We start from the raw sequence: 26,295 nt of genomic DNA, 5'->3' as shown, positions 1-26,295 counted from the left end.
TAAAAAAAATCTAACAATAAAATAGGCGCACAAATTTCAGAGTCTACATCTAAACTAATTTGGAAGCTCCTTTTCTTAATGCAAATTGAAAATCCTTTAAAGATATATGCATGTTGCCGTATCTCAATTTCTCAGTTTTCTGCAATTTATTTCACTTTTGATGACAATGTTGTATTATTACATTTCTATTTACATTTAATTGAACTCATTTTAAAAGAAAACTATTTACAACTAAAAAATTAATGAACAACATATATATCTCAAGAGACTCTGATCTTCATCTATATTTTGAACAATTGTTCGTGCACAGGCACCTTTAGTGCACGTCATGATATTTCTTATACAATGTACAGTATTTTCGGTGTACTCATAGGTTTAAACCAAGTACAGATTTATCCGAGTTCAAACTCACTGAGCGTTGTACTGGGCGTGGTCTATCTTTTTTAAAAAGTTCCTTGCCTGAGTGAAAAACAAACATTGCCAAGGGTCAGTTTGTGAGAAAAGGAAACAAAATTGTAAGTAACAAATAGGAAGGATAAAATTAAGAAATAAAGTAAAAATATATGTTTAAATTTAAGATAGATAAAAGAAATAGATAAAAAGTAAATAGGTGAACGGAAACTGATAAGAAATCGAGGAAATATAATTAGTTAATCTCACCTTTTTATTTCTCTTCTTTTCTATTTCTTCTCTATCTAATAAACTCATTTTATTTTCCATCTATTTGTTTCCTCTCCACCTTATTTTCCTTCTACCAAGAAAAGTTATGTTAATAAAAATCGTTCAAAAAGGGAAATCACAATATCAGTGAATTACATTGACATCTCACAAGAGTTTTTCAGATTGTACATGATCTTATTTATAACATTTACTCTTAATGGAAGTACACAATGTAATGTTTTTAAAGCAATGAAGAGAAATTAGTTTAATAAAAGAAAAAGGAATGTCAATGTTTTTAAAACAGTTAATACATAGATTCCAAGAGGAGGAATATGGTTTGCAATTTGAGCTATCACAGTATAATTTAATCGTAATACTAAAACAAACCTGTTTCCATATCTTCTGATGAAGATTGACCTCTGTCCATGTCCTCGTGACGTTTGTCGCATTGGGGTTGACTTGAGGCATCTTCCATTAAACTGGGCTGGCTGTAGGCTAAAGGTAAATGCTCATAAATCTCTTCCATCCTCCCGCTGTGCTCATCTCTCATATCCATGTCAATTACAATCTAAAGCAAGCCTGATTAATTCAAAAGGGTTGAATGAAAGACAAGGGCGATCGTGAGGATCGGGGCAGGGAGAAAGGAAGTTTTACCTGTGCTGAATTGCTCTTGAATATTGGGAGAAACCGTTGCCTACAATACTGGTGAAATAGAAGCGTACCAATCAACAATGGAATGGTGAATCCAGATGCAACTGTTGAGCGTTTAAGTCCAAACACCCCCAGCGCGATAAGTTGAGAAAATATTAATGAAAACACGGTGGTGTTGTGAGCAATAGGCCAGAACTGTCCCCCACTATCATATTTTGTAATGTACACGTTGATAATCTGAACAGAAAAATTATGTTTAGTGGAAGGTTTTTGCGCCGGTTAAAAAAAAAAATCAAGGAATCACTGACAGTGTTTCACGGGAAGAAATGGATTCCATTTCATCCCATCTTATTTCATTCCATTCCATTCCATTCATTTGTCATTAATCGGAACGTAAAATAAGCATCATTTAACGTCATAAAATGAACAGCGTCATTTATTTTGGTTAGCATCTTAGAAACAAATTAATACAGTTGAATGTAAAGATGTAGTCATACACAAGTAATTTCCTTTCTTTTCTCCATTTGGGTAGTTGTAGTTAAAAAAATTTGACTGAAGTAGGTTGATTTGAATATCACACACAATAGAATACTTCTTGTTTAAAGAAAATGAGAAATATGAATATGATTGTATGTGTGTGTATATATATATATATAGTTAAATCATGTTTATACAGTTCATAAATTTGAAAAATATCATTTTTTTAAGAAATCATGATGCCATTAACTAGTTTTTAATTTTACATGCAAATAATATATCATGATCAAAGTTTTCAATATAATTGACATTTCGTTCGGTCATATCTCTTCATTTAAAAGAGAATATTTTACTAATAAAATTTCTTTCGAGCAATAATCATTAAGTTATCATAACTCTCGGCTTCCTTAGTCAATTCATTTTTATTATAATTGTTTCGTATGAGAATCTAGACTAAGCTGATCCTGGCCCTGTTTTTTCCCCAAAACAAAAATCTTTGTTGCAACCAATTAACTTCTCACATTTTCTTCAATAACTAATCACTCAAATAATATAAATTGTTAGGAAACAATCACTACCCAAATCTAGTAATAATGTATAGTTGGTTAGATAAAACGTAAAATAAACACAAGAAATTTTTTTTGCAATAAACGCAATAAACTTCATAATGAGCAAAAGATTAGATGAACTCATGATAGATGTACATCTACTACTAACCTGGTTTCGGTAAACAAGGTAAGCAAGGAAAAAGTAGAACAACAAGAAGGGCAACATCAGGGGTGCCAGAATAGAACAAGTGAAGCCGAGGAATCCAAACAATAATACTCTTGGAACTTCTGTATGGTACGGAAAAGATATGCTGCTATCCAGTGCATCTTCCTTAAGTCTGAGTATGAATCTCTGGAAAATATTGCATAGAAGAGGGAAAATTTGCATAACTTCACATGCCAAACTCGCCCAACCAGACGATAAAACGTAAGTTGTGAAGAAAGTAGCCTGTATACCATGAAAAGGCCAAAACAAAATGAATTACTAACTACAGAAGCGTTACTTATTTATCACTTCCAAAAATGGGTAGAGATGGGAATCAAGATAACAAGTGTGTACATTATTCAGCGTTGCTCAAATCCCTAATATATCCAAGTGCATATAAATCATTTCTAATACAATAACAATACTTTAACATATGAGAATAAGTCTAAATAAAGGTTGAGAGATTAAAAATCACACTATTTTTGTAGGAACTAAGATATATATCACCTGCGATGGAACTGCCTTGGCAAGTTGGGCAGGCAGGTCTGTTACGCTAGTAAAAACTGAGAGCTGACTGATAACAGAACCAGTAAATACATTAACAAAAAACACGTTCCAAATTGTGAAGTACAAGAATTTACAACATGCACTCTTCTTCCTTGCACTACGAGAAATAGAACCCTCCACAGAAGAAAATAGCATCATCATAGGTGGAACTGCACACAAAAATAAAACCAATATCACGCTTGGTAGGTAACCAGTCACCACCTGATTCACAATTTTCCTGCAAAAAAATGAGTCAATTTACAGTGAACTTCATAGCATTTTAGATAATAAATAAGCAGCTGAAGAAGAATTTACGGTATCACTTCAAACAAGCAGCTGACATGACAATAACCTAAAGGCTAAACCCTGATAAAATATCGTATTTTAAGGCTTGGTAGAATTCCAAACAACTTTTATTTTTCGAAAAAATAGTTCAAAAATAATTTATCCCTCAAGTGGTTACGTATCTCAACATAGTTTTACTAGTTGAGTGGCTACTTGTTCTTAAACTACAGATATTTTTATCAATTTCTTTTTTGTACTTTTTATTACTAAAATTTGTATTGCTTTTTATTAAAATGAAGTTGTACATTCATCAAGTAAATTAAAGCAGTATGATTCATGTGAAAGAAAAAGAAAATTAGTCGTTATAAGAGTATAGGAGTCCATGACATTAGTCACTTTATAGATGCCTCAAGATCTTACTCTTTAAATAACCCTCTCAGAAAAGGGAACATTTTCTGAAGTTTGTCTAGTTGAGTCAATCCTTGTACAAATGTAACAGGGATAAGGAACACGAACACGAAGGCAATAGAGGCCACAAGTGTAGCTATCTTACGGATCCAAAGTTGCCTATATGGTACGCAAATATTGGACCAATAAATATCATGCGGTTCAGGAGCTAAATCTGTCACCCATAACATAGGATTTGGTGTCTGCAGCACCTTTGCAGCCATAAGAGCAGCATAACGACTTTTAAAGAATACAAAAGCAGCGGCACATTCCTGTATCAAAGGTCCAACATGAATTACAAACTAGTGAACACAAAACATTTGTTGACATATCACAACCTGAAATCCTTCTACAGCTACTAAATGAAAATAGAAAAACAATGGGGCATGGATTTCATCCCTTAATATAAGAAACAACGATAAAATATATGCACCCAGAAGAACCGGACAATAATTATAATGACACCATATTTTTTTTCAACTAATACGTGGCTAACACACAAATAGTAAACATCATACATATTTTGAATCTCCCAAGAAATTAAATTTGGGATAAATTCAAAACCCAAATAATAAGATTGAAAGAGTCACAAATCAATCCAAAATATAAAGTGAACTTTCAACCCCAAAAAACATTTCAGATATTTTTCACCAAGTAGACATGTACCACTTCATGTCTCCTGATTTGGAAAACGTCAATTGACCTAGAAGTATACTTTTTCTTCTCGAAATTTTCATTTTTCTAGCTATTAAATAGCAACAGAAATGCTATCTGTAGCACACTCATTCACAGAGGAGTCATTTAGATAAGAAACATGAACAATGCTAACATTAAGTCTACCATGCAATCATATTTATTTACTGAATTACTATTGCAATTTTCACATAATAAGATTTTTTTGTTTACTTAATTTCGTATGCCATATTGGATATTAGGTACAAATAATGGGTGTTGGAAGGACCTTACTCTAGACCACTTATATTGGACCTTACTCTAGACCTTACTCAAATACCATGTCAAGAACCAATCAATCCACGAAGCTTAAGCCATTATGTATAGCTTCATAAATGGCTTTTATATCTCGAATTCACGACCTAAAACAATGCAGCTATATTAAAGATTATTTGTTCGTCCATGTCACACTAGGAACTTCCTTTTCAACATTCTCGTTGAAAAGGCAACCATACATATACTTTTGATTTTAAAGCTTGGACAAACTTCTGTAAGTAATTAGTTTCAATTATAATTTGCCCTGTCTAAATTGGGTACAGGTCACTTACAACAATTAAAATTTACTCTTGTTTATCACTGAAAATCAAATAAGAAAAAATAAAGAATTGTAGCAATGACTTATATTCAAAAAGTAAAGTCACGTTGAATTTTTTCCTCTTTTCATACAGTAATGTTAATAGATCCTGATCACATTGTCAATTTCCAAATATGGTATTTCGACGTCAAATAATGAAAAAGAAAATTGATGACATAAGAATATAAACCACGGAATGTAAACCAGTCCAGCCAAAAAAATTACCTTTTTCGTTGTTTCTAAATTCATGTCAGTATTGTCCGTTCCACCATTAACACTATCCATTTCATTAGAAATCTTTTTGAAAGAATTTGTTGATGCTCCAGAACAACAATGCCTAAAACTAGGCTTACAAGTCTTTTCCAGTGAAGCATTTTTAAGTACTTTACACACATGTTCAGCATCATCCTGAGGGAAGAAGATTAGAATATAGTATAAATAGTTGTTCTGTCAACAAGTACTACAAGTTTATATTTTTGAAACCAAAAATGACGCTAAAGATCATAAAATAAAATAATAACTACAGACTTTAATAGTTGAATTTCACAACAATATCTCCCTGTATAAACATCTTGTCTTTTCTTGTGTGACCGGCCACACATTATCTTAACATCTTATTTTTGGCTATACACCAACTTTTTTAAAGCCTAACATTCATTTTCATCGAGTCTAACTGGTAATATAATGGTATGGGAGAACTAAATGTAAATTCAAGAATGTCAAAAAGCAGAAAGTAACTTCCATTTCTACTTGACAGAATTACCAAAAACTTCAAGTTCACTACAAAGAAAAAGACAAATAATCTCCCAATGCATAGAGTTAGAGTATGAATGACATGTAGGTTCTAGTTTTCATATAAACATTTATCTCGGTTCTCGGTACCTTGAACCAAATAATCATCTTAAACAGATAGACTACTGGAAAAACACGTATTGACAGTTATGACTTCTCAAAGTGATGGTGATCTAAGAAATGAACTTTACATAAATATAAAATTAGCAAACAGTATGACGCTCAAATGACAATGAAAATATTTAAAGGAGTTAAGAAGCCTACCTTCAGTTTTTGAACTTTACCGGACTTATAAATCATTTGGTGTGACAAATATGCTGACGAATGGTAATGTGAAAAGAACTTTTTCACGGTTTCACAGTATGATTCTTCAGAAGACCAGGGAACTGATCGGACAAGAATTGTGAAATGACTTGGATTTGGAGGTGATCCAACAATATGCAGTAGCCTCAAATTAGTAATGCTCTTATATTCCTAAATATAAACACTGACAAATCAATATTTAAGACATGGAAAAGTAAAACTAAAAATGGTAGAGGTGCATATCTTGTAGATAAGTTCAGATCCTCACAATGTACAGAAGAGTGCAAGCCGAGAATGTTATGATGTATAGCGCAAGACAATGAGCCCAAAGCCTGACAACATGCAAAAGAATAAAAACAGTATATAAGTAACTGGTTTAGGGGTGCATTTCTGCATAAGGTCATTAATTACCACTCTATTAACATCTTAAAATGAAAAAGAAAAAGAAAAAAAAAACACAATACATAACGGTCTGGATCAATAGAAATTCAAAATGTCGCATTTTCTTGCACTCACTTCATGTTTATTGTTTTGGGAGAGGAAAAACAACACAAATAAACTTCCCAGTAAAGAAAAGTTGTGAGTAGTTTATTTATCCATGAGGAGGAAAAGTCTAATGATAATGCAGATCGACATTATTCTTTGAGAGCGTAGTTCATTACTGGTGATGAAACTTCAAGTAATTTAATATTTTCAATAGTATTTCTCAATTTGTACGCATCATTAGCCATTCTAATTGAATTAACATAATTAACACTATAATTGAGAAGTAATATGTAACTCTTAAGTCTTACCACGTTGAACCTTCTTTGACATTCTCAATGGTAAATACTTCCAGCGACTCAAAAGGTATATGCTTATGCGTTCTGTCTCTACCATGGTAATTTATAGGAAGCACTAGAGCAAGGCAGATGACAGCAGCAATGGAAAACACTCGAATACTGTTGGAGACAACGTCAACATTACAGTTAGTAAAGTTACAAGATGGACAATCAAATTTGCTATAGACTTAATTTTTTATTTGATACGCTTTTTAAATATAATTGGTAGGTTAGAATTTGGTAGATTTCAAATTATAAAATTCACAAATAATTAAGCAATTCACCCTATCACAACGTTCGTTAAAATTACAATTTTTTTTGCTCAGCTTCATCAAAATAACATAAGGCACACAAATAAAGCTATTCGATCTTTGAAGAACTGAACAACCTGAACACAAGCATCCTCACAAAAACCACAGCATCCAAGCCACCAATAGCTAGTATCTCTTCCTCAGACGTTTCCCATGCTTTCAGTATCCAGCTAGGGGAGGGAACAAATCTTTCCAAGCAGAGATCAACGCGTCTTGAATGCTGAGAAGCTAGTCTCCTTCCAAAGTATACGTTAACATTGCTGGGTTGTTTTCTTAATACGGAATAAAATGAAAAGAGCACCACACACAGAACAATATTAATTCCAGCAGAAATTAGAAGAGCATTGATGTCCATCCCTGCTCACTGTACTTCAAAAGTAGACGCATCCCATCACCCCGTAAGAAAGACATTAGAAATCCAAATCATGCCCATCACCTGAAATAGTATATATTCCGACCAGTATCTCAGTAAGAAATGAATTTCTTTGAGCAGGTTCAACAACGCAAAATTGAAAGATCTCTTTTACTAATTTGTTAAGGCGCAGTATGATATCTGTCAATAACTATGAGATTCTTTACTGTTCCACAATATGCAACAGTACATAGACACGAAAGATCGAAATGGAAAAAAAAAGGATAAATCATTTGAAAGTTCTATCAAAAAACAGACACACTCTCTGGGAGCTAAAGCAGTGAACATTAAATAACTGTAAGCAAGAATTATTTACTTTGACAACATTCTACCGTCTTGGCACATTGACCAACGAATATACATGCTTAAAATTCATATCACACCGTATAATATCTTAGGAAACAATACACTATGCAACTTGCAATTTGAGAGGCAACAATTAAAAATAACAATAATACGAATTAGTGATGAAGGAAATTCAAGCTCCATGACCTTATCCACTTACAAGTTATAAAGGATTTGACAAGAGCACTACGGATGAGTGTGCAAAGTTACTTGGAGTGAAGCTACATAAACTTCTCAATACCTTTTCCAACTTACCATCAGGTACTAATAAAAAGCTCATTTAAAAGTTGCGTTTAGAACCACTAAAAAACATAACTCGTATTATTGAATTTATTTACAAATAATTCCATTGTTCTTCAGAAAACAATGCACCACAACGACAATTTGAACTTATCTTACATCAGTTACTTTAGTCACCCCTACTTAAAATAAGTACTCGACTTAACATGTAAGGGGTGGAGAACATGTCAATTGTAACAAATAAAACTAAGTAAGACCAATTCACAAAATATTTTATCTCAAACACACTTCCGAATGCTCAATTTCACTATTTTGTTAATCGGATATCAAATTCGCAAAACCATACTTAGTTCCCATTCTAGAGGAGATAAAAATTAATAGTAAACAAAACTAAAACGCTGGGTGCAAAAGCCAGAAAAAAAGAGAAGAAGCAAAACCAGTTCAGTAAATCACTATCAGTTTCGCTAAGTAGTAAAATAAAACAAACTTAAAATCCTACATTTATTATCCGTCTAACCAACAATACTAGATTCATAATTTCACATCGCCGAAACAGATTCAAACTAACACTACAGGCACACAACTCTGAATCAAACAAAACTCTACAGCAACAAAAAAACAAAAACGATTAACACTAAATGAATCGATGAAAGAGAACAAATCGAAACGATTCTAGAAGGAAGTAACATTCCAAATCCGAATCAGAATCAGAATCCGAAGAAGAAAAGAAGAAAGAGGCATAATGTACCTGCACAGCGATGCGCATTTGCAATTCGTCAACGAAGATCAATCAGCGATGCACAGTGGTGGAATAACAGAAGATTCGAGAAAATGCTGAATTGTTAAAAAGCAAAATGAAGAAGATGAAGAAGGTTAGGTGACGCTTAAAAGTCAAAACTCGCAGAGCAATGCCGCGAGCCTTGCTTTTGCTTCCAGTTCACAAGAACGCACGTTTATAATAATACAGCGAAGGGTTTCATTCAAAGGCAACGAACAAAAATGAATCCCTGAGTTTTGGGGTGTGTTTGTTTTTTTTTTTTTTTCTTTTTCTTTTTCCCTTTTTTCTCTTCCCTTCCTTTTGCCTTTTTCGTATTTCAGTTCCAGAGCATAATCGGTTCCTTCTCTCTCTAATTTTTTCTGAGCAGCCAGCCAACACGTAAACAACTTAAGCGTAGAAGTAATAATCAGAAAAAGGCACGTTACGAAATCGCGTTTGGGAAGCGTATAATAATGATTGATCGATATAATAGAATGAAATTCGAAAGCGGGAGTAACGGCTTCGCCACGTGGCGGACACCGAGACGCCAACCACATGTGCGTGATGCGAGTGTGTAACTAACCACTCGAACATGCTACACAGGAGAACGTTTCCTATACGGTACATCGCAGACCACGACAGAACCATGTACCCGCTCGATCGGTGATTTCCCACGTGGGTCTTGATGACGTTATTGGCTCCTTGCTTCTGGCCTTGCTTAAAAATGTTGTGCCGTGCCGTAGCATAGTGTTTTTGATTTTTTAATTTTTAATGGCTAAGTTGTGGGCTCAAAACACGTGTTGGTCGGTTGATGCGCGCCATAAAAATTTCAATGGGCCCACTATTGAACAAATAGGAGGAATGGGCTTTCGTGTTCATTTAGAACTCATTCCACTCCTTAATAATTAGGCATTTCTAAACTATTCATAAAAATCATGGAACACAAAAATTATTCTATTTTATTATTAGAATTATCTACTGTGCATTTAGAATATTTAAATTATTTATCATTTTAAAAAATTAATTATGCGTTAAATATATGGAGGACAATATTTGATGGAAAAAGAACTTATAGATAATATATATTTGGATGGAAAATTAAAGGACAATTTCAGCAAAAACCTTTTTATTCATTGGACGAAAGAATATTTTATTGTTAGGTTGTGGCAAATCTAATCTAAAAATCGTGGTGGCATTAAGTCAAATATAATCAACCATCTGTTTCAAATGTTTTTAAATCACACACCACTTTGAAGTCAAATAAACCAACACACGATAGCATGTGCTTTCATAAGACGCAACCCTTTTTCCACTTAGGGTCATAATGCGATGAATGTCAAAGAATTTTCGAGAAATGTATTCAAATATTCTTGATCTATTTGATACTTGTGGAAAAATAAAAAATATAGAACGAAAGTGTTTGAAGATGAAAATGGCTTCCTCTTTTTCTTCTTGTGGTACGTTTTCACTTTAGGTACGTAAGTTATGGAGTTTATCCATCTACAAAGAATCTATACATATACCTTTTACCAGTAAATCACACGGTATAGTATAAAAAGGAAAAAAAAAATGTTACACTATATTTTTGTAATAAAACATAAAAAAAAAACTTAATTATATATTTAATTTTCATATTTGTTTGGTTGGTTCAATTTCATTTCTTTACAGTTTAATTTAATTTTTTTATTTTTTAAAATGGTTTAATTTGGTTCATTAAATTAACGTTAATTGGTCGAATTTCCAATTTTTATTTGTTTTTGGCTTTCAATTAGTTTTATTTTTTTATTAAATGAAACAAGTTGATTTCTCAAAGAAAAAAATTAATAATTAATTTTAATTACAATTTATATATATATATATATATATAAATAAATATATTTTTTTATAATTCATAAGACCTCTCCATCTAAGTATTTAAATTTTTTTTTACATTTATAAATAAAAAAATTCTATTTAAACTTATAAAATTTTTAAAAAAATATTAAAAATGTAAATATAAAATGACATTAGTATTCACTTTACATTTATATTTTTAATACTTTTAAAATTTATAAATTATAATAAAACTTTTTTATGTAAAAATATAAATAATAAATTAATTTGAGCATTAAGTGAAATGATATATAAATTTTAATTAAATTGTAGTTAAGTTTAATTATTAATTTAATCTCATCAAATTTGAGATCAAATATTCCATTTAAAACAAAAAGAAAAGTTAAATCAAAATTTCAAATATGAAAACTAAACTGAAAACTAATGTATGTGACACATGACACCACGAGTCATAATTTGATGTAATTTATTTTTTGTTTTTTCTAAATTAAAAAAATTAAAAATTCTACAAATTAACACATGATATATACGAACACAACGTTAACATAATATAAAAAAATAAATCACTTTAAAAAATAAAATTACTAAATTAAAAAATATATATATATATATATATATATATATATATATATATATATATATATATATATATATATATATATATATATATAATTGAACTAACCGAAAAAATATTCAACCAAATCTATAATTAAGGCTATTAAAAACAAATGCAAAAATAAGATCATGCTTGAAAAATTTATTCAATATCTATCTCTCTTGTCAATGTAATAAATATCATTATAATAAATAAGCATACATCCACATCATCATAAGTCCTTTTGATTTTACCATCATATCACATTCTTCTTTTGGCAATTTCCATTTTCAGTAATTATTATTTACCAAGAAGAGAGTACTAAAAATATATAAAATATGGTATAATATAATTTAGATATTTTTTGTTATTCATTGTGTCTAAAACTATTATCCAAATAATATAATCAATTATTTTCATTAATTAATTTATTAAATATACATCACAATAACTAGAAAATTAATTATATAATAAATAGTTGATTAATTAGGTAGGTAAGTTTTGAAAGATAATTGTTTATATATATATATATATATATATATATATATATATATATATATATATATATATATATATATATATATATATATATATATATATATATATGGGGTTTGCTAACGCGTGTACGCTTGTTTTTCAGTTGGTACATTTTAACAATGTGTACTGGATTTTAGTAGACAAAAATACCTTTATATATCATGGATTCAAGTTTTAAGGTTAAGGGTATTTTAATAATTTTCATTCTCAAAACTTTAAAAAAAAAAATAATAAACCCCCCAAACCCTTACTCATCTCTCTCATTCCTCTCAATCCTTTCTTTTTCATCTCTCTCACTCCAACCTTTTCTCTGTCATCCCTACTGTAGCCCTAATTGAAAAAATCAGAAACACTTGCCTTTAAACAATTTGTCTTTCTAAAGAGTTGAGTCATTGACATATTCACCTTGAGGCAAAAGTTCATTCAAGATCTCTTCAATTTCACCATCTTCACTAATTTCTCTAATTTCATCATCTGCATATGTTGAATCATCATCTCTAAAAAAATCCCTCCAGGCCAATTACCAATTCTTTCGGATGTCATTATGCTTGTGAAAATTAGATAAAATTAGATAAGACAAAAATTATAAAATAAAAACTCATTATAAAATCATTTTTTGTAAGAAATTGTTTAACAACAAGTATTTCTGATTTTTTCCAGGTCAATTACTAATTCCTTTATACTTGTGAAAATTGGATAAAATTAGATAAGACAAAAATTATAAGATCAAAACTCATTATAAAATAATTTTTTTGTAAGATTGTTTAATGGCAAGTGTTTCTGATTTTTTTAATAGGGGCTACAGTAGAGTGTTTCTGATTTTTTTCAATTGGGACTACCGTAGTATGACAGAGAAAAGATTGGAGTGAGAAAGATGAAAGAGAAAGGGTTGACAGGAATGAGAGAGGTGAGTAAGGGTTTGGGGTTTTTTTTTTTTTTTTTTAGTTTTGAGAATGAAAATTATTAAAATACCCTTAACCTTAGAACTTAAAATCCATGGTATATAAGGATATTTTTGTCTACTAAAATCCGGTACACATTGCTAAAATGTACCAACTGAAAAACAGGCGTACGCGCGTTAGCAAACCCATATATATATATATATATATATATATATATATATATATATATATATATATATATATATATATATATATATATATATATATATATATATATATATATATATACTTAATAATAATTCATTATTGTAAATGATAATCAATTAGGATGTTTCTAAAAACTCCCTTAAATGATTTCAAAGTTATAAAAATACAAAATAAACAAAGTTTTCAATTTTTGATTTCTTTTCTTGTCTTTGAATTTGTTACTCGAAATTTAATGGTGAGTTAATCTCGTAATAAATAAGTAAAGAGGGGACTCCTTTAATTGAGGTTATTTTGTTTTAATATTTTCACCAAAATTACCTAACTTTTTGTTTTGAATAGAAAATTTTAAAAATTTTAAAAAATATAAATACATTAAATTTGAAGTACTATTATTTCAACTTATTTAATTATTTTAAATGTTTCATTTGAATAGCATAGTTAAAATTTATTATTTAGATTAAGGATTTGAGTTACTACCAAATATAGAAATTAATATTTCAACCTAGTAAATAATAATAAAAAAGTAGCATTTTTATCTTGAACTGATAAAAATCTTATTAACATCCACCGGAAAACTTCTGACAAACATCTACTAAGGAATACTTCTAACCTACATTGACAGCCAAATATATAAAAAACTCAAATATAAACTATTGATTTTGTCATCACGAATTATATTTCTTACTGTTTACAACAGCGATGGTGCGGAGATAAAAGTAAACTAAAAAGAAACAATGTGGTTTATCCAACCTTTTGACATATATTACTCAAGAACATATGATGACATCTAATTAATGTATATCTCAACAAAAAAAAAAGGAATATTTGCAACTTACTTATAGATAGCCTAACTCAACTAATAATTTAGTTAAATACTAACTTGATTGTCTTTTGCAGCCAGGGGCTGGAATTCAAAGAATAAAAATCTATCAAAGTGATGCACTCCGTCTAAGGCGAGTATATTTTAAAGAATTAAATTACTTTTATAGAAGGAATTGTTTCAAATGAAAACAGAGAAGCAACATTAAGAGATCTCCAATGCTATACCATCCCATTCATCAATGAAGTGAATTCAAGTGGAATATTTGGCACTTTGGAATATACGAACTCTTGGTGGAAGCCTGTTCAAACTTCTTAGAAGCAGCTTCGTTCTCCTCTAAGTTAATCTGGAGGAAAAACTTGACCCACCAGGATGAACTTCTCATCTTGGCCTGAATCAACACGAATCCGTTATTTTTTCCCTATTTTTCTATATATATAAAATATGAAAGGTATATATATGTAGGTCTATGATCAAGGACCTCTGTGCATGAAGGCCCAGTAATTGACATCAATATATCTATAAAAATATGGATAACATTCTATTATTCTTTATGTAAATTCTACTCACCGCTCTTCCAAATTTAGAAACATCCGCTACCTTCGCTTTTTGAGTGGTAGGAAAACCTTCATTATAGATTTCATCAGAAGTCAGTGTCAGAACCAAAAGATTATTTGACTATCGTTAGTCTATTAAGGAACAGAAAAAACAGTATATTTAAACCGCAAGCTCCCAATAACTCATCAACATTCACACCGGTAAAAGGAAATCATACTTTCTAAGTCAAATAAAAGGGAGTTCAAGTGTTCACATAAGCTCAAATACACTACCTCAAACAACATTTATGCTCGAAACATTAATACCATACTGGATTATTCACTCCAACAATAACAACCAAACTTTTGGACTCAATAACAGCTAGATGGGAATGGGTTCAGTTACATGAATCAAATGACACCATTTGCTATTTAGGTCTATCAAAAACCGTAATGCTAGTTGATTTAACGCAAGTTTCACATAATAATAAATTCTTCAGACAGAAGAACAAATTTAATTCATCGATAGGAACCTGTATTAAATTCCATGAAATGCTCTTACCAGTAAATATTACAACACCATCAGATGCTACCCTCACCAAATCCGGTAGAGTTTTATTGAGGTATCTTGGAGATAGGTAATCCAGAGCATCTGAAACAATTACAAGAGAGAAAGATTTCGGCCTGTAAGGAAGAGGAAACTTGATATCAGCCACACGCACACTGCCTCTATGGATAAGTGCTTTGCAACTACTATCAGCTTCCTCTATATCATATGGTTCTATTCCCCAGGCTTCAGTTTCCTCCTCCTTCAGCAATTTCGAGACCACATAGCAACTATCAGGACCAACATGTAAAACTTTATGCATGCTATCTCCATATGCTTTCTGTAAAATGGGAATCGCTTGTTGGACCTCTCCACTGCACAAATAATCACCTGCACTTGGAAGTAATGTGTATTATTACAGAAAATCCAGAAGTGAATTCAAGGTAAGGATCACTGGATGAAACATATGATAGATACAACAAGGTCATGGTTTTTCAGTTATATTTGGATCAAGAAGAAAGGGATTAACATGTGATCCTTTAAGCAGTATATTCAATTTTTATGAACATTTCAAAGGTTTCCCCCAACTTGGGAGGATTTTAATCATCCAAATAAAAGGAAGGAAAATCAAAACTATCTGTCATGCTCTTCACCTCCTCTCTTCTTCCTTTGATCTATTCCCTTCTCCTTATCTCCAAACATCCAAACACTGAACCCAAATACTAACAAAATTCATCACCGTTTGAGTATATGCAGGTATTGTAAACAGAAAATTAGAATAGCAAAGAAAACTGGAGTAATATGAAAATAACTTTCATGAAACCTATTCAACCTATCATTAAATCTTTAGAATAATGTCATTACAAAAAACAGGGATACCACAGATAAGATGTAAATCATTGATAAACACTGTTTACTACATGGTAGGACAAATGTATAGAACACTCATTATGTAAGATCCAGTTAGTGTCAGCAACTTCAACTATTTTAATCTTGTATATGTGTTTGGACTATTTTGCATTAACTGTATGAAGATGGTCATCATAAGTTATGCGCAGTCAGTCTGAACCCAACTGGAAGTGTCACAGCAATAATACAACTCAAAGGATGACAGCTGACACATGAAAAAAATATCATATTATCACTATCCTCAACAAGAAGACTAGATAAAACAGCTAACTAGAATAAGAAGGCACTAACAGCCAAACAAATATTTTTCTGTTTTGATACGAATATAATTCTAAAGGGAAAAGGGAAAAGTGGGGAGTTTAGTAAGGTGTATGAAAGGAAGAAGTGGAAACCCATTTCGTCGGGTCCACCTGCACACACCCAATGATTCGTAACAGAAATATTTCTTTCTCTGTTTTGAAGAGAGAGAAAGGGAGAATATAGAGGGGAGGGGCGAGCAAGTATTGAGGAGGCTGGCATTTTGGGGTAGTAGGGAATGAGGTCACGGTATTTCATGCAGTGAGGGTTTCTTCTCCTCTGTTTTGTTTAGGCAAAGTGAGCAATAATACAAGAGTTTCTTCTATCTTTTCTCCTTCTCTGTGTTCATTGATATCATAATGCAATAAAAAACAGTGAAAACGACAGTATATAAGTTGCTATCCTTCAAGAATCTCAATTCAATAAACGCATACTACCACAAGAAAAAAGAATGTACAAGTGTAGATTTTTCAACCTTTGGAGACATGAATAAAAGTCAATAAGATTTCAATAAAGAGAAATAAAATAACTCAACATTTAATCTGCTAGAAACATCAAGTCTGACAAAAATGAATTATTGACCAATTTTTTCTGTTCTTTTTTTTTTCAAAAAGAACCATATATGACTAGTTATATCACAACAAATCAGAGAAGAAACTCCTACAGTGAAGAAAGTAGCCACGCTGTTGTTGTATGCTAGGGATTCACATGCAGCACTAAGCCTCTAATGGACAACTAAGTAAGAGAAAAGCATCATAAGATTTAACACCATAAAAATTTTATGATTACAGAAACACCTCTGATTCCAAAGACTAGAAAGTGTTCTTGAAGTCTTTTTATCACTTAACAAAAAACACAACAACAATGAAATCACATTTGATGCGGCAAGCCACCATCAGTCGAGCTTAGACCTCAAACGAAATGAGAAAACAATCACTTGTGACAAAGCTCCACCATGCACGTCCAATTAAATGACAAAACCTTGCTTTGTTGCTTAAGACATCAACTTAAACGAAATTCATCAAGTGTGTCAAAAAACCTTCTCCGCTAACTAGGAATTAACCTCACATAATCATCAACGAACTTATCCGCTCTACACACTTACAGCATACCCACTAAAATATCAACATAATTCCACTTACAGCATACCAACGTACCTTTCGGACTAAACTTAAATACATTTCTCTAGGTACTGTTTCTGTTATTTTCCACTCTACCACATAATTCACATAATAAAGGTTTGCGTTAAAGGATTACGCAAACTGACAAGGTAAAACTCCCATTCCAATTAAGATATCAGCACAATTAGTACTTAAGAGACTGTACACAAGTTTTGTTCGTATCTTAAATAGACAAAGAAATTGACGGTGAAACAAATCACAGTCTTGGAGACATTATTACACGGTCCAAGACCAATTTCAAAGTAATAGGTAGCCAAAATTTAAAATTTGAAAGTGCCTGTCACATGTAAATTGGTCAAGATCGTAGAGATCTAGGATCATGTAATAAATTCTCACAGTACAGAGAGGTAAAAAATTAGAAATTACCTTCAAGCCTGCTAACAGAATCTAAACGGCTGCCTGATCCACCTGTTAAATAAACACGTGACGTTGAATTGCATAGATAAACAAAGCAAGCCAAAAGGACATCTAAGTAACAAAATGAAAAATGTAGAACAAACCTGAGCCCCGGTAAAAATAACCAATGACAAACAAACCTCCCTGTAGAATTACCAAAACCAAATCAATCAGAAAAAAAAAAAATCACCGAAAGTGAAAGCACCTTATTAACTCAATAAAAAAAATCACCATAACTACGAGTGCAATCGATAAAACCGGCGGCGACCTAGATTTCGAAGAGAACAATCCACCGCCATTGTCACCGAACCTTCTAGAAGGATTTCCCGGTCTCCTCGACATAACTTTTCAATTCTCGAATCTTCTTACAGCACAAACGCGTTATGTTAGTTCCACTAATCTGCAACACACGAATCAGAAAACGTGAATGAAAAACGATTTCACGGTTTCACCACAATGCCGATGAAAAAACATGATGAAAGCTACATCAGTGAACTGAAAACGCGTAAGGAACCAAAATTCACGAATTACCGATAAACGAAACAATCCTACAGAACTTGCATTCTGCAAAAGCTAGATCTGGATTACACACAATACAAACAGAAAGAAAAGAGAGAATCATAACAAAAATAAAAAGTGTTATTTTTTTTTTCTCGTCGCAATGGCAATGGCAATGACAATGATTAGAAAAAAAAGAATGAAGAGGGTGTTGGAGTGTCGGTTGGTGGAATCCAACGGTGTCGAACCGGTGATTCAGAATGGGCCAGGCCTTATTGGATATGGCCCATTGTGGCCCAATAAGTTAAAAAGTTGATATGAACCGGGTGATTGGTGCCACGTCATAGTGATGATTCGGATTAATAATAACTGGACCGGACCGGGCCGGATCGATTCTGGTGCTTTAGTTGAATAGAAACTGGAGGAGAGCGAGGAGGAGAATTTAATGGCAATCGCTGCTGAGAGAGAAGAAACGTGTTTGGACTGTGGAACAATTGGTGATTCGAATCGTTGAATTGTGATATTGCTGGCTTTGGTTCACAAATGAGCAACGACGAAAACGATCGGAACGAAAAGAAAGCGCATGATATCAAGCTTTGGGGAGTTTTCCTCTTTGGATTACTCGGCGCCGCCGTCACTGCCTTCTCCGTTAGTTCTCCGCGTTAGTTTGTCTGTTTCCTTTTCATATTGTTCTTCGAATCGTATGCATCTTCCTGCTTCTTTTAGAAATACATGCAGTTCCTTAACTGCTGCTACCTTTGTTTTCCAATTATAGTTGAAATTTCACTTCGATGATGTATAATATATGCCGATTTTCATGCAAACTTTTTGTCAGAGATTAGGTGAAACTTGAATTCCAGTATATTTTTATTACTTTTTTTTTATAGAATAATGATCTTAGTGTTATTCTCAATTGCACTTTGCTCTGTCCTTCTCACACCAACCTTGTTTTTGAAGAAATTGTTACATGGTCCGGCATACCTCCTGCTTATCATTCTAATCAATCCTTAAGTGATTTATTTATTAGAATTTTCAACTTATGAAAAAGAGGTAATAAAACTCGACTACGTGTTACATGGAAATTGATTGGAACCATGGTGATCCTCCACTGTGAAATAATTTACTGTATCTTCGTGATGGTTTCCTTTGGCATCGTGTGAAGAAGTTGATCGGATGAGCCATTCACTAGAATCGCTTTGATTTTTGTGTGGCAGATTTTGTTTTAGTAATGTTATTATTCTATGAACATAAATTTTCCACTTACGTTTTCGTAGATTATGCTTTGTATGAAAAGCCCTTTATTTTCTTTTTTCCTTTTTTCCTTTTGTGTTTGAACTACAACCTAGAGATGCAGAGGGATCTATGAAACTGATGGTTCATGCCATTGTTGAACTCTTTGTAGCTGTCCAGGTCTCAGTCAAGAGGAGCGAGTGGCAGTTCTTTTCGATCATCATTCCAAGAAGAAGCATGGAAGAGGTACAATAAACGACTGCAAGAAGAGTATGAGGAGGAGGTGGAAAGGGTGGTGAGTTTTCTAGTATATTTTAATTTCTATGTATGGTCATTGTAAAAATCATAAATCATGGTACTGATGACTTTGAAAATAGTTAGAGTAAAAATAGCAAATTTAGCATACAAAACAATTTTTTATTAGATGTGTCTCTACATAAACTATTCATTCTTTTACTTTCAATCTTGTTTTATTATTATTATTTAGTTAAACATTGCCTTTTAAAATAAAACGGGAGATGTAATGCGGTCCTTCTGATGGGCGATCCCGAGTCAGTACTTTGTTATGAAAGCAAATTTGACTGTAGCGTGTATTTTTCAGTTTATTCTCTACAGTAAGTCAAAGAAATTGCGTATTTTTCTTTGCTTGCTTAGATGTTTAATTGGTTGGTTGAGGCTAGGTAGCGTGTCTTGATTCTAGGTTGCTTTTGTAGGAACGTATAAAGCGCATGCAAAGTGTGTTTAATAGAGAAAGGGATAAGCGTAAAAGAAGCTACGAGAGCTGGAGGGGAAGTGGTGGTGGTGCACATCATCAACATTTTCAAAGAGATGATTGGTATTGGAAGGCCGAAGAATCCTTCAGAGAGCAGTGGGCCAATTATCAACACACTCCAGGAGAGAGCAGAAACTATTCACTATCACATCACTACTCAGTGTTGGGTCTTGACAGGTACTTACAGAAATATTGTGTTATTTTATTCAGTGAGACCTGACGCAACAGTAAAGTTGTGTCTTGGTGGTGATCGTTTAATCATGTGTTTGGATCCGAATACTCTCTTTGCAAATGAAAAGGTAAGGCCGTGCACAGTAGCTCTCCCTTGTACATTTGCATTGTGAGGACCCTAGGATACTGGGAGTCTAGGATAGTATAACTTTTAATGGTATTCAACGCCCTGTATTAGCAGGAGATGGATACATCAGAATGTGATCGGTATTTATTTATTGAATTGGAAAATGGAACCAAGCTCCTTACGGCCAGAAAGTATTTTGAGATTCTGGGACTTTAAAAAACAAAAACAGCAAGAAGTATAATGTCAAAGGATAACCAAGACAATCCCAGTCTTAGGAACGCCACCTCACATCCTTAGGAATGGCATACCCCACTGAGACCACCCTTTACTCTCCTCACTTCTGTGATCCCGATTATGACATGCATGAACCTAACTAACAATCACTGAAAGAGTAATGAAAGAATGAGTTTCTATTATTAACAGTAATAGAATTCTCTGTACAAACAATAGTTGGGAACATAACCTCCCTCACAGGGCCAAATGTACCTGTCTATACAATCAAGTTCTCAAAAACTAACCCCTGCTGACCAAACAACAGGAACTCTCGCCCGTCCTAACTGTTAAAACAATTAGGATATTAATTCCTCTTTCTCCTCTCATACACTCTCCACTGCCTATCACACCCATTCTGTTAGGATTTCCTACATTTTGTCTTTCTTCCAGCTCAATGTCGTCATTATTTGACTCATGTTTCCCTCCCTAGCTCCTAATTAACCACCCTCTGGACCTGTTATTTATCACCCAAGCTCCTTTCTGCGTGTTTCTAGTGAAAATCAAGATATGAGCACAAGTGCATGTTGTAATAATTATAGAATAAATTCCATATTTTGAGCTAATCATTGACATTCACAATTTTGATTAAACTTTGATCTATTTAAACAATCAACAAACCATGTTGTTGCACTTGTTTGAAAAAATATTCAACGCTTATATATATATGAGATCATTGTTGCTAGAATAATCACGTGCATGGGCTTGTTTGCTCTTAGTTTATGTCCAAATTAAATTCTTTATTTAATATTTTATATTTTATCACAATTCTTAAGGTAATGTCCTTCCATGATTTATCACAGTACAATGTTAGGCATTGTAACTTTGCCTTTGTAATATCAGATATTGGATTGTGTAAGGTGTGCTTTGATAGAAAATACCAACCTTACTTTATAACATGACAGAGCACAAGATAGCGCATTTCATATTTCTAGAATATGAGAATCATGTTGTTATGAAGAAAATGTCTATAACTAGAATATTTGAAAATATTATACGATACAACATGGAGGAGTCAGAGTAATGTCTCATTTGGAGCAATATGTGATTATGAGCCGATAAAAAAGGATGTGATTTTTGGTATCTGTTGAGAGTTGATTGAACATGATTTGTTAACGGAAAACCAGACATGAATAGTGTACTGTCTACATTATAAGTTGGCAATAACATGTCTGTTTTGCATTCATGTTGCTGTTAATGGTTCCCTTTTATGAATCTCAGGTTTAGAACAACACCCTATACAGATGCTGAGATTAAGGTAAATTTCCATCTATTTTGTTTGTTGTTATTATTATTATTATTATTATTATTATTATTATTATCATTATCATTATCTCCTTTTATATTGTTTTATGCTTTGTTAAATTTATGCATCATATTTGTATTGATAAAGATATCAATTTATGAATTATAGTGTTAATCTTTACCTATTTTCCTTGTTAGCATCGGTATGTAAGAAATGGCTAAGATTGACCCTTTGGTTGATATTATTTGATGGGTGGTTAGTTTGGCACCCTTCTTATTTATTAAAACCGTTAGTTTGGTAATCAATTTGTTGGAAATTAGTGAATCCATGCGAAAAATAAGATTACTGTTTGTGCTCAATGTAAAGTTACATGGCTGCCTTAATTTTCACTTGCAATTTTTTATCCAGTATTTTGATTGTCCTCCCCATAGATATTGTGATCTATTTTTGTTCAGATGATGAATATTGGTCTAGCAAAACCCTATGGTAAGTTGCCAAAATTCTTATGGCAAGTTCTATAATAAAGGAGTTTGTATCACATAAATTTTATGCACGATAGACCAACAACTAACTATAAACTTTAGTATAACACCTTTTATAAAATCTAGTTTGCAGCAAGGATGTACTTAGCGTTCATATCTTTTTACCTTGGTTTTGGACATCTTAATATAAATTCCTTATTCTGTTATATATATTGCTCTGTTAGGTCTTGGTTTCATTTTACAAAGTTTATCTTATCTGTTCCATAGACAGCATTTAGAACCAAGGCAATGCAGTATCATCCTGACCAGAACCAGGATAATAGAGGTATGCCTTTACCAGTCATTAATGGGATCCTTTTAACTCCGACCATAGCATTATTGATTCTTGGATATGAAAATGTGATAGAGGCTTCTGAGGCCAAGTTCAAAGAAGTAATGTGTTCATATGAAGCCATACAAAAAGAAAGGAAGAACCAGAATCTATAATTGTCCAAGTCTGCACAACAACCAGATGAGGTATTCAGGTTAATCACCAAAGGTCCTCTTAAGCTTTCCTAGAATAGAATTATAATCCAACTAAATTATGATTTTGTTGCTACTAAATTTTTGGTAATTATCCCATCATAAATTAATAATGATGGTGTTGATCTGTTTTATTGTAAAATTGTTGCCCTTGGATGCATTGAATTTATTTTTTTTCTGTTAGATTGATTATCCAGGGACATATTTAATTGATAAGCATTGCAATCAGACGCCAATGGCCCCTTTAAAATCTTTTAAATTATTTTTTACCCAATTAATTCATTTGCTGAACACTATAGGGACTTCTCGGAGACTTTTGTAAATTTGTTCTACTCAACTTTGCAAACATTTTTATTAATGTATACTGAGACCTTCCAATAATCAGCTGCATTTGGAAGTAATGTATATTATTACAGAATTTCTAGAAGTGAATTCAAGGTAAGGGTCTCTACATGAAACATGTTATAACTTCTCGGTTATTTTTGGAACGAGGAGAAAGGGATTAACAAGTGATCCTGTATCCACTGTATTTTATTTTTATGAACATTTCAAAGCTTTTCCCCAACTTGAGGGGAATTTTAATTATCCAAACAAAAGGAAGGAAAATCAACACTATCTACCATGCTCTTCAACTCTTCCTCTACTTCCTTTGATTTATTCCCTTCTCCTTATCTCCAAAAATCCAAACATTGAACCCAAATACTAACAAAATTCTATCATTGTTCTAGTATATGTTAACAGATCTAGTTTTTCTATTATATGTTGTAACCATAAGTACGTGCATGGTTTTCCTTTGTATGCATTCATGTACTATTTATTCTCTCCCTCTCTCTCTCTCTCTCGTTGTACACACAATAGTGAAAATACAATAACTTTGTTTTCTTCATACATTCTCTTTCCATGTCCACCCAAGCTTCGTCTTCCCCACCCTTCGTCCCACACACATTTCCCACCTCTCTTAATCTTAAATTAGATAAAAATATTTTAGTTTGGCAGCAACAGATTATTGCTACAACCAAAGGACTCCATTTCTTGAAGTTTCTTGATGGCAATAACGTTCCTTCCATGCTCCTTACGCCTGCAAATGAAGCTGCAAACATCATTAATCCTTTGTTTCTCCAATATGAACAACAAGATCACCTGATAATGGCCTGACTCCTTGCTTCAATCTCACCAACTCCGCTGACGAAAATGCTTGGTTTCAACACTGCATCAGAACTTTGGAAAAAGCTTACAACCTATTATGCCCACCAATCTCGCGCCAATATCAAGAAATTGAATGCGCAACATGTTGGGATCCCACATTGGCTAAAAATAAGGTCAGTGTATAGTATATAAATAGGTGCAAACCTTAACTTATAAGTCAATTTTGTAGAGTTGAGTTAGGCTTAAAATCTACTTCTGGACATGGTATCAGAGTCATGAGTTAGAGCCTATCCTAGTGAGATTTGTTATTTATTGGACTTATTGTTTCACCCGCTATCAGACTAGTATTGAATCACCCATTAATATCTAATCCCAAGCTCGAAATGTGTATGCCTTGGTGTGAGAGGGGGTGTTTAAGATTCCCTGTTGACTACAAAATAAAACACGATTAAGTTAGGCTTAAAGTTGACTTCTTAACACAACATATCTATCTATCTTCTTGATATTAAAAGAACAGTGGATTCTCTCATTGCCATTGGTTCCCTAACATTGAAGAAGATCACATTAAGGTGATATTAGATGGTTTACATGACCACTATGATGCGTTCTCCCTCTAAATCTTATTTCAGTAAATCATTGTCCGGAGCTTCTCTCTCCAAGTCTATTTACGAGATGGAGTTAATGGCCTTAGTGTTGGCCATCCAACATTGGACACCATACCTCCTAGGCCAAAAATTTGTCGTTCACACAGACCGGGGGAGCTTAAAATACCTCCTAGAGAAGAGAATAACTACTTAGAATCAAAAGAATTGGTTGGCCAAATTGTTGGGCTATGAATTTGAAATTGTTTACCGATCACATGCCTCAAATAAGGTGGCAGATGCTTTGGATAGGAAGTTGGAAGAGAAGGAGGATGAGGAAAAGGAGTTGAGAGTGATTGCCAAACCCTTTTGGCAAGAGTTCCAAGCGGTCTTAGAAGAAGTAGAAAGGGATTTGGTCGTACAAAAGATAAAAAAAGAGTTACTGGAAAACCCAAACTCCCATCCAGCTTATACTTTGGAACATGATCGCCTTTGTTAGGTAATTATGCAAAATTTCTCTTAATCAGATTTGTGAGAGAGAATATAAATACGAAATAATAACAGTTAAAATAGAATTCTTGAATTTATATTGCAAATATATTATTGATAAAGAAAAATTACAATTTCACCTTTTTCTTTCTTAACTTATTTCTTGCCTACGTTTCTCCCCTACTTGTTGGAAAGAATTACAAAATAAGCAAGATGTATTTATAAGTACACGTAAGCAATATTCTCTATTCATTTTGTTTTCCTATTTTTAAGCTTTCTAAAATATTATTGATTTTCCACTTTGTGAACCAAGAAGTAAGCATCCCTAATTTTCTCTTAACGGATGATTCAATTCTCTTTGTTGAGTTGACCAATCCTACTAATCTCTCAACGGAGGATCGCATAAATGATCAAGGTGTGAAGACAAATCGAAATTAGCCTTCAAGTGGGATAATTGTTAGAATTGGTCAACTCAACAAAGAGAATTGCATCCTCCGTTTTTGAAAAAATTAAGGATGCTTACTTCTTGGTTTTAGAAAGTGGAAAATCAATAATAGTTTAGAAAGCTTATAGAAAGGAAAACAAAGTGAATGGAGAATATTGCTTACTTGCACTTATATATACATGTTGGTTATTTCTTTGTAATGCATCCCTACAAGGAGAGAAGAAACATAAGCAAGAAATAAGTTAAGAGAGAGAAAGGTGAAATTGTAATTTTTCTTTATCAATAATATATTTGCAGTATAATTTCAAGAGTTATATTTTGAGTATTATTATTCTACATTTATATTTTCTCTCACAAATTTGATTAAGAGAAATTCTGCATAATTACCTAACAACTTATGGAATTGAAGGCCCCAAAGAATCTCATTGAATTAACACTTGTGGAATTGAT

The 26,295-nt window shown here is 32.5% G+C and overlaps 3 protein-coding genes across 9 annotated transcripts; 1 reads left to right on the top strand and 2 right to left on the bottom strand.

Moving 5' to 3' along the window:
* Window positions 1-119: 119 nt before the first annotated feature.
* Window positions 120-9,631, bottom strand: LOC124831739 (hyperosmolality-gated Ca2+ permeable channel 2.1-like). Of its 3 annotated transcripts, none has more exons than XR_015782286.1 (13): window positions 9,098-9,631; window positions 7,430-7,788; window positions 7,015-7,161; window positions 6,489-6,552; window positions 6,182-6,391; window positions 5,351-5,533; window positions 3,793-4,091; window positions 3,049-3,325; window positions 2,506-2,784; window positions 1,315-1,548; window positions 1,048-1,228; window positions 661-748; window positions 120-459 (listed from the first exon to the last, which is right to left on the bottom strand). XR_015782286.1 is itself a non-coding variant. In XM_047305817.2 (12 exons), exons 2-12 carry the CDS (start codon window positions 7,705-7,707, stop codon window positions 368-370), a joined length of 2,244 nt encoding a protein of 747 aa, XP_047161773.1. In that variant the 5' UTR covers window positions 7,708-7,788; window positions 9,098-9,627; the 3' UTR covers window positions 120-367. The 3 variants fall into 3 exon arrangements, 1 of the variants encoding a protein (XP_047161773.1); XR_015782285.1 differs by having other exon boundaries at window positions 661-751; window positions 9,098-9,630; XM_047305817.2 differs by lacking the exon at window positions 661-748 and having other exon boundaries at window positions 9,098-9,627.
* Window positions 9,632-13,920: 4,289 nt separating this feature from the next.
* Window positions 13,921-18,559, bottom strand: LOC124831736 (putative pectin methylesterase CGR3). Of its 2 annotated transcripts, XM_047305814.2 has the most exons (7): window positions 18,398-18,559; window positions 18,098-18,266; window positions 17,971-18,010; window positions 17,837-17,878; window positions 15,099-15,473; window positions 14,571-14,626; window positions 13,921-14,391 (listed from the first exon to the last, which is right to left on the bottom strand). In XM_047305814.2, exons 2-7 carry the CDS (start codon window positions 18,206-18,208, stop codon window positions 14,239-14,241), a joined length of 777 nt encoding a protein of 258 aa, XP_047161770.1. In that variant the 5' UTR covers window positions 18,209-18,266; window positions 18,398-18,559; the 3' UTR covers window positions 13,921-14,238. The 2 variants fall into 2 exon arrangements, with proteins under 2 accessions (XP_047161770.1, XP_087955398.1); XM_088099272.1 differs by lacking the exons at window positions 17,837-17,878; window positions 17,971-18,010; window positions 18,098-18,266; window positions 18,398-18,559 and adding an exon at window positions 15,737-17,798.
* A 206-nt stretch (window positions 18,560-18,765) lies between these two features.
* Window positions 18,766-23,412, top strand: LOC124831738 (uncharacterized). Of its 4 annotated transcripts, none has more exons than XM_088099283.1 (6): window positions 18,766-19,012; window positions 19,767-19,889; window positions 20,308-20,543; window positions 22,156-22,192; window positions 22,887-22,987; window positions 23,069-23,162. In XM_088099283.1, exons 1-5 carry the CDS (start codon window positions 18,908-18,910, stop codon window positions 22,938-22,940), a joined length of 555 nt encoding a protein of 184 aa, XP_087955409.1. In that variant the 5' UTR covers window positions 18,766-18,907; the 3' UTR covers window positions 22,941-22,987; window positions 23,069-23,162. The 4 variants fall into 4 exon arrangements, with proteins under 4 accessions (XP_087955409.1, XP_047161771.1, XP_047161772.1 ...); XM_047305815.2 differs by having other exon boundaries at window positions 18,768-19,012; window positions 22,930-22,987; window positions 23,069-23,412; XM_047305816.2 differs by having other exon boundaries at window positions 18,790-19,012; window positions 19,775-19,889; window positions 22,930-22,987; window positions 23,069-23,412.
* Window positions 23,413-26,295: the final 2,883 nt, after the last annotated feature.

This window comes from Vigna umbellata, chromosome 1, assembly GCF_029865625.1.
Source record: "Vigna umbellata cultivar VRB3 chromosome 1, Vumbellata_1.0, whole genome shotgun sequence".
In the NCBI taxonomy this organism is placed as follows: Eukaryota; Viridiplantae; Streptophyta; class Magnoliopsida; order Fabales; family Fabaceae; genus Vigna; species Vigna umbellata.
Note: the sequence above shows the minus strand (reverse complement) of the source record. Positions and strands in the feature narration are given on the sequence as shown.

Bases quoted from the DNA above. Each gene is read 5' to 3' on its own strand.
- LOC124831736 (XM_047305814.2), bottom strand. From the start codon at position 18,208: ATGTCGAGGAGACCGGGAAATCCTTCTAGAAGGTTCGGTGACAATGGC. The intron at 18,011-18,097 runs GTGATTTTTTTT...GTAATTCTACAG, and splicing joins CGATTGCACTCGTAGTTATG to GGAGGTTTGTTTGTCATTGG. The intron at 14,392-14,570 runs GTGAGTAGAATT...GTGTTGATTCAG, and splicing joins TTTCTAAATTTGGAAGAGCG to GCCAAGATGAGAAGTTCATC.
- LOC124831738 (XM_047305815.2), top strand. From the start codon at position 18,908: ATGAGCAACGACGAAAACGATCGGAACGAAAAGAAAGCGCATGATATC. The intron at 20,544-22,155 runs GTACTTACAGAA...TATGAATCTCAG, and splicing joins TCAGTGTTGGGTCTTGACAG to GTTTAGAACAACACCCTATA. The intron at 22,193-22,929 runs GTAAATTTCCAT...TCTGTTCCATAG, and splicing joins ATACAGATGCTGAGATTAAG to ACAGCATTTAGAACCAAGGC.
- LOC124831739 (XM_047305817.2), bottom strand. From the start codon at position 7,707: ATGGACATCAATGCTCTTCTAATTTCTGCTGGAATTAATATTGTTCTG. The intron at 6,553-7,014 runs GTAAGACTTAAG...GCATGTTGTCAG, and splicing joins GTCAAAGAAGGTTCAACGTG to GCTTTGGGCTCATTGTCTTG. The intron at 4,092-5,350 runs GTAATTTTTTTG...CCTTTGATACAG, and splicing joins ATTTAGAAACAACGAAAAAG to GAATGTGCCGCTGCTTTTGT.